This window comes from Corvus brachyrhynchos, unplaced genomic scaffold (genome assembly GCF_000691975.1).
Source record: "Corvus brachyrhynchos isolate BGI_N302 unplaced genomic scaffold, ASM69197v1 scaffold150, whole genome shotgun sequence".
NCBI lineage: Eukaryota > Metazoa > Chordata > Aves > Passeriformes > Corvidae > Corvus > Corvus brachyrhynchos.
The window spans coordinates 2594774-2601707 of NW_008236162.1; the positions used below are offsets into that span (position 1 = coordinate 2594774).

Genomic DNA, 6934 nt, shown 5'->3' on the forward strand with positions numbered 1-6934 from the left:
ATTCCTGCAGGGCACTGAGCTGGTGTTGGCGAGAACAAATGATGCTGTCCATGGAGACATTTAGGGATGGGGGATGATCTTCCACTTGTGACATCCTTGATGTGCTGTGGCATCGTCACTCAGCACCCACAGACCCTGCTGGGAGCTGCAAAAGGGGGAAATGCACCAAATGCCCCCAGAGGGACAGCAGAGACACAACCCCAAACACAGCTGTCACCGTCCAAACCTCAGGCCGTTCTTGGAATCAGACCTGGGGTGTTCTCCTGACAGAACCAGAGCCTGACACCAGCAGGGAATTCAGGGATTGCTTCCCCCAGTCTGTGGTGAGCCCTTTCCCGTTAACCCCCAGCTCAGGTCTCCCCTTTGCAGTCCTGGGAAGCCTGCAAGGACCTGGGAGAAATGTTCCCTGGGAGAGGAGGGCTGGAGCACAGGAGAAGCCCTGAAGGGAGACTTTCCAGGGAGTGTTCCAGCACTTCTTGACAATATAAAATGGTGTCTTCTAACAGGATAAACATTAACGGGATAAAACAAACATTTGTCAGAAGTAAAAGGACGGTGTAAGGAAGCCTTCATTTCATTAATGGCGGATTTTTTTTGTTGGCTGATTCAGTCTGAATGTCTAAATACGTGTAAATTCAATTTTTTATTTCACTGCATTAACTGTCATAACACTGAGCTAATAATTCCCCTGCACTGCCGAGCTGAAAGGACCTTTATCTGAATTGAATTTTTATTGACTTTTCTCTGCACTGTGATTTCCCAGTCCCACAAAATGGCAATTTGAGCCAAGCTCAGCAGGTGCAGGAGGAGCCATGTGCTGGGGCTTTTAAACCCCTCACTGTGGGACCAGTTCTTCTTCCCAGTGCCCCAGAGACCCCATTAACCCCACACTGCTCTGAAGAGGCTCTTCAGCTCAGCCTGGAGTGTTCTGAGGGTGCCTGGAGGCTTTGTGTGGGAGCTGAGCTCCTCTCTGCCCGCTCCTGTGCTGTTCCTGCTCAAAGCCGAATGTTTTGATGGGAAAAGCAGCAATTCTGGGGGCAGAGGTGAAGGGGCTCCTCAGGCACAGCAGGAGCTGCAGAGGGAACATCCTGGGGCACGGATTTATGGCTTGGGGAAGACCCTGAGGAGGATCAGGGATGAGACCCTGCAGGTCCAGTCTGTGGCAGAAGCCAGAACGTCCTCACAGCGCCCCTGTGCACTGAGGAACTGGCGACTTTACTTCATCCTTTTTTTTTTTATTTTGCACTTAAATCCCCAAGTTTCTGAATTGTGAATCGAGTCCACAGCATTGCAGCACTTTATATTTCTCCAAAGAAGCAGGTGAGTATTTCTCTGTGATAGTGGGGAAGGCAGAGCAAACGGATCCTGCTCTGTTTTTCATCCTAATAAAGGCATTTGTAGGCACAAGCGCAGCCCGGCTGTTAATGAATGCCTTTTTAAAGAGAGCGCTGGAAAAGATATTGGTTATCTGAGGGGGGAAAATCGACATTAACAAAGAGTCATGGAGAGGAGAGTGCAGGCACTGAGAGCATCTTTGTGCAGCGAGCAGCTGGCTCAGATAAGTCCTCAGGCGTTCTGTAAAATATCTGGGAGCGCTGGGGAGGCGCTGCAGTGCCAGGCTCTGTTTCATCAGGTGTGAGCAAGGCAGGGAGTTGAGTCAGTAAATCCCCACTGTGGAGCCTGAGACAGTGGGGAGGCGATGGGAGTTCCTAATGGAACACCTCGAGCAGCAAGGCACGTTCCCGAGGCTTTGCTTTGCTTCCACAGCAAGGAGACTCCACAGATTCCTGGGCGTGTCTGGGATCCAGTGATCCCAGCTGGATCCAGCTCTCTCCATGTCTGTTCTGGTCTGCCCAGACACCCAGAGGTGCTGCAGCAGCTCTGAGACATTTCTTAATCTCAGTTATCACCTGGGCAGCGGTGTCTGGAGTGGAGCAATTTGTCCCCAGCGTGGAACTAAGGTCACAGGTTGGACCTGATGATCTCAAAGGTCTTTTCCAACCTAGTTCATTCTGTGATTCTGTGAATTGCTCCCAGCCCCTTCCCCCCTCTCCCTGCAGCTTTTGGGGTGAGATGTGAACAGATCAGAGTTATCCAGCACTGCTCTGAGCAGGCCAGGCCTGGAGTCAGTCACCCTCGGGATTCCACGTGGTTCCTGCGTTGAGCTCTCCAGTTTTGGGATGGGATGCACGGCTGGAACCTGGGCTGGGGATTCTGGCACTGCTTGTGTCCAACACAGATGGGTTTGGAGAGCAGAGAAATGGGAATGCAGCTGGAGATGATGGGATCCAGGGATCCAGGAGGGTGGCTCAGCCTGCAGCCCCCACGGAGCTGGGGGGCAGATCTACGGAAGAACTTCGAGCAAGACCCTCAGGGCAAGGAGGTTCCCATCGAGGGGATGATTGTCCTGCACTGCCGGCCCCCTGAGGGTGTCCCTGCAGCCGAGGTGAGGTTTGGGATGGGGACAGGGGGCACAGGAAAAAGCTTTGGGATGGGGGAAGGATGGGGGAAGCAAAGGGCTCAGCTCCCGTGGGGTGCTGGAGGTGTTGGTCCCAGTGCTCTTCTCCCCCAGAACGCCTCAAGTGTCTTTTTTGGATTTGCTAAGTTTTCAAAAGCATGGCTTTTTATCCAAATTCTGGACTGTTTGCTGAGAAATCCTGGTTTTCAGATGGTTTTCAAGTCCTGTTCTTCCAAACCAAAAACAGATTGTTGCTTAATTTCCCAGGAATTACTTTTCTCCTCGAAAAACAAGACAGAGAAAAAGGCAAACCTAAAAATATTACAATAAATGGTTGCTGGGGAGAGAAAATCTGCTGCAAGTAATAGTTTGGTGGGGTTTGGCTTAGCTTTAAACAGGCTTTTTGTGATGAGAGCTGGATCTTAACAGGAAAACAACGGGGATGCCTTAAAACGGCAATAACCAGGCTGCTCCTGGAGGGAGAGGTTTGAAGTCGGTCGTGTTTAAAAATCTGCTGCAGGGGCTGTAAAAAACCCAGGGAAATGTTGCATTTCTGATTGCACCCTGCAGTTCTCCCCAGCACCTTCAGGGGAGTGAGAGCAGGGATCACTCAGGGGTTGTTTCTGCCACTTATCCCCAGTGTGGCTGGGGTTGGTAAGAATGGCAGGAAGAAAGGAAAATTTACTCCGGAGAAATGTGTGCTTTTAGTTAATGAGAAGGGTCTGGAGCAGCTGTCCCTGGAAATAAAGAGGAGAAATGCAGAGACACCATCAGGGAGGCAGAAGTGCTAAAGGAGAGGAAAATGAGGCAGAAATGGGCTCAGTGATGGCTGGATTGGTATCCAGGTTTCTGGTGTGCATTACTCTGTCAGTCCAATTTCTGCTCCGACCTTCTCCTCGGCTCCGTGGCATTTTCACTCGTTACCAGAAAAATGGATGTTGCATTACAGAGAATTGCCAGAATTGCTGAATGTGCGCTCTGGAAAATGGATCTGTTTTGTAGACAAAACAAACCCCCAAAGGTGTGGCTCCCAAAACAGCCTTGGTCCGTTTGAGTTTTACTGAGGATTTTAGAATTCTTTGAGCTGGCAGCTTTACATTCCCCAGTTAAACAGGGAGTCTGTCTTCCATGGAAGGTAGGAATCATGTCCAATGAAAACCTGACATTTTAATTGCTTGCTCCAGATTAACATGGAGGAGTTCCCAACAAACCCTGATTTACTGCTGTTGACGGTACAATTGTTATTGCTGCTAATAAAGCTGGTAAATCTCACCAGGTCAGGTTTGCTTTGGCCAATAAAACGTCCCATAAAGGCTCAAGCTAATTCTGGGCTCATCAAGTGAGTGAGTCTTTAGAAGCTGGGTTAAACCAGTTAAACCATGGCTCTGGGCTGGGGGGATAAACTCAGCCTTATTTCTAAGTTTAAGGACAGCCTGCCCTGTTTAACTCATGGCTGAGGAATAACTGAGCCTCAAAGGCTCCCTCAGGGATTGTTCTGTGGGTGCTGAGCAGTGCTGAGGGTTACAAACCCCAGCGCTGGCAGCGAATCCGTGGTTCTGATCCAAGAATTTATTTCATTCGAGTTTGGATGCAGCCCTGGATGGAAACATAAGGCTGGAAATGACTCCGGACAAAGGAGCTCGTAGTGTTGAGATGCAGAGTGGGTGCTGATTGGGGCATTGTCGGTGTTTGTTCAGCCCAAAGAGAACTGCAAACAAGGGGGGGAGGAGGCTCCAGCCCCTTCCCTGCTCCGAGCCAGAGCCTCTCCCTTGGGGAGAGTTGGTTATTCCGAGTGCAGAACGTCTGGAGCATTGTTAGTTTGGTTATTCCGAGTGCAGAGCTTCAGGAACGCTGTTTTCCCAAAATCCAAACACATTCCCTGTGCTGGCCACCACCCCTCACAAACGCATTCCTGGCAGTGGCTGGGAAGGGCTCTGAGCAGCCCCTGCAGTTCAAACTCTTCACACCTGGAGTGAAACCTCAGTTCCCAGTTAGTTATGGGAACCAGCCCCATGATCAGGGATAGAAATCTTCTTCCCTGGAACTGTTCTTTCTGGACCCTGGAGGTGCTGAAACTCTCCTAAACCTAAGGCCAGAAGTGTTAAAATAAATGCTCTTAACCTGTCCCACAGCTTGATGTGAAAATTCCTGTCATCAGCCCTGAAGGTGTGGAAGGCAGGGATATTTTCTAGTGATGGCTGGCACAGTTTCCTTGGAATTACCTTGGAATTACCTCCCCAGGAGGGAGAACCTTTCATTTCCACTGTTCCTCTCCACGTTTCTGGTCACTGCTCAGATCCTCTCACCTGGTGCTGATGTTTCCTTGGCCAGAACTGAGTGAGTGGCTCCCAGCAGCTCCTGGTGCTGGTTAGGAAATACTTGATCCTCTCCCAGGGGTGCTGATGCCGTGGTGTGCCCTGGGGCCCACCCCTCCCTGTGCCTGTGTGCAGGAAAGGGAATTTACCTGAGCGGCATCATCGGGGTTGCACAGGCCAGTGGTGCCCCTCTGTCCTAATCCCATTCTTCAGTTTTTTGGTGGTGGGGTGGGACAGCAGGGATGGATCACACAGGGATCCAAAGCAGAGGGTCTTTAGGGAGAACTCCTGTAAATGAATTTTGTTGGGAGCAGTGTCTGTTCCTGCCCTCTGTTCGGAAGGAGAGAGGCTTCCAGCAGCAGTGGGAACACCCAGATTAAGTTTGCTTTTATACGTGTTCGTTTCTGCACACAACAAGTGGAAAATCAGTTAGGAGAAGGATTAAAGGGCTGGATCCACAGTTTGAGCGTGTCTGAAGTGAATATGGCTTAAAACTCAGCTTGTGGGAATGAATTTCCCAGCAATGGCAGCTCGTGTGACTCTGGGGCTGCTCTGCTCACACAGTTCTGTTTGGTAAATGGTCTTTAAGCTGAGTAACACATCAGTGAGAGCAAAATCCAGGGATTACAAATAGGGAGCAGCAAAATTCCAACTCAGCTCTTCCAGGGCTGCCTCAGGAGCCCCAGACCGGGCTGGGCAAGCTCTGGGTGAAGCTGCTGTGCCCTGGCTCCCTCAGCAGCACATTCCAGCTGCTCCTGCTGGCCACGCCTGGAGGCAAAGGCTGACCAAGGAGCAGCTCCCTGGGCCTGCAGCCCCTTTCCAAGAATTTGATTGCACTCCCGAAGTCCCCCTCTTGTGCTGGAACTCTGTGGATGTGCCTGGGTTTGGGAACAACAAATCCTCCTGTGGCAGCAGCAGTGGAGAGAACCGAGTTAACCGAGGTCTTCCCTCATGTTTTACCCTTTCAGATAGTCTGGATAACCTTAGGGAATGCTGAAATTCTGAATCCAGGGACAGGCACCTCCTTCCCAGGTTCACATCCTGGAGCACCTGGCTCTGCTCTTGAAGCTGCTGCTTGTCCTGGGCAGGTCCAGCTCAGCTGCCTTCAGCCTCTCTGCAGCCCACCCTGGATTTATTTCTGCCCCTGCACTCTTTGGGAGCAGTTTCCCATCTCCAGAGTTCTCCTCTGCAAAGCAGGGAACACAAGACCACTCTGCACACCTCTGCTTTGGGAGGGTGTGGGGGTTTGGGGCACCCTGGCTGCATCACCACAGCAGTAAGAGAGGAAGAAAACCCAAATCCTGGTGCTGGGCAGGCTGGAAAAGGCTTTTAAATCCTCTTCTCATGCATTTACATAGCAAGCAGAGAGAGCTGGTGAGCAGCTGTGCTTGCAGGCATCAGCACCCAACCCAAATAAATTCAGTTTTTATGAGTTAAGCATCGAAATGAAAAAGAAAATGCAGCATTTAAATAGAGCAGCTGAAAATCCCCTGCTGTGGCAAATGTTGATTCAACTCTTGCAGAGTCTCTGCTGGCAGGGGCTCGGTGGGACGGGAGCCATTCCTTTCACTATTGATGTGGAGCTGGCCTGGGGAGGAGTCAGGCCTGGTTCCAGTCCCTCAGCAGCCCCTCCCCAGGGAGATATTTATTAATTGTGGGCAGGAATTGTGTCCTTTGGCTCAGGGTGGGCTCTTGAGGGACAGGGGGGACCCTCAGGGATCCAGGCAGGGACCTGGCCTCGGACCCCTGAGCCCGAGTGCATCCCTGGGGTTGTTTCACACCACAGGGCTCAGAGGAAATGCTTCTGATTTTGTCCTTGCTGAAAATGAGGGGGGAGGGAGGGAAGTTCCTCAGAAACGTGGATTGCAATGTTGCTTTTGCCAGAGCCACAGTTCGGCCTGGCAGGTGAGGGTCTCTCTCCAGGCCGACCTTGCTCTCTGTGCACAGCCGGTGCTTTGGGAAGGAATCTGGGAAGGGAAGAGAGCCTTCTCTGTCAGAAGGACATTTCTAAAGCCCTGTGTGTGCCAGGGGCACCACACACGGGGCATTTCCTCCAGGGGCACCCCCTGCAGCAGCTCTCCCTTAGTGCCTGCCCTTCCACATCACTCTGGTACCAGGGAGAAACCTCCACTCAGCCAAAACAGATGCATGAAAAGAGCGT

General features: G+C 51.4%; 1 protein-coding gene across 1 annotated transcript in view; it reads left to right on the forward strand.

Moving 5' to 3' along the window:
• Positions 1 to 6934, forward strand: part of UNC5D (unc-5 netrin receptor D) — a gene marked incomplete at its 5' end in the record, with an annotated part of 53786 nt that overhangs the window by 5487 nt on the left and 41365 nt on the right. The window contains one exon of the mRNA XM_017732531.1: positions 2343 to 2446. Within this exon, the coding sequence (XP_017588020.1) occupies positions 2343 to 2446 (104 nt within the window). The remainder of the gene's footprint in view (positions 1 to 2342; positions 2447 to 6934) is intronic.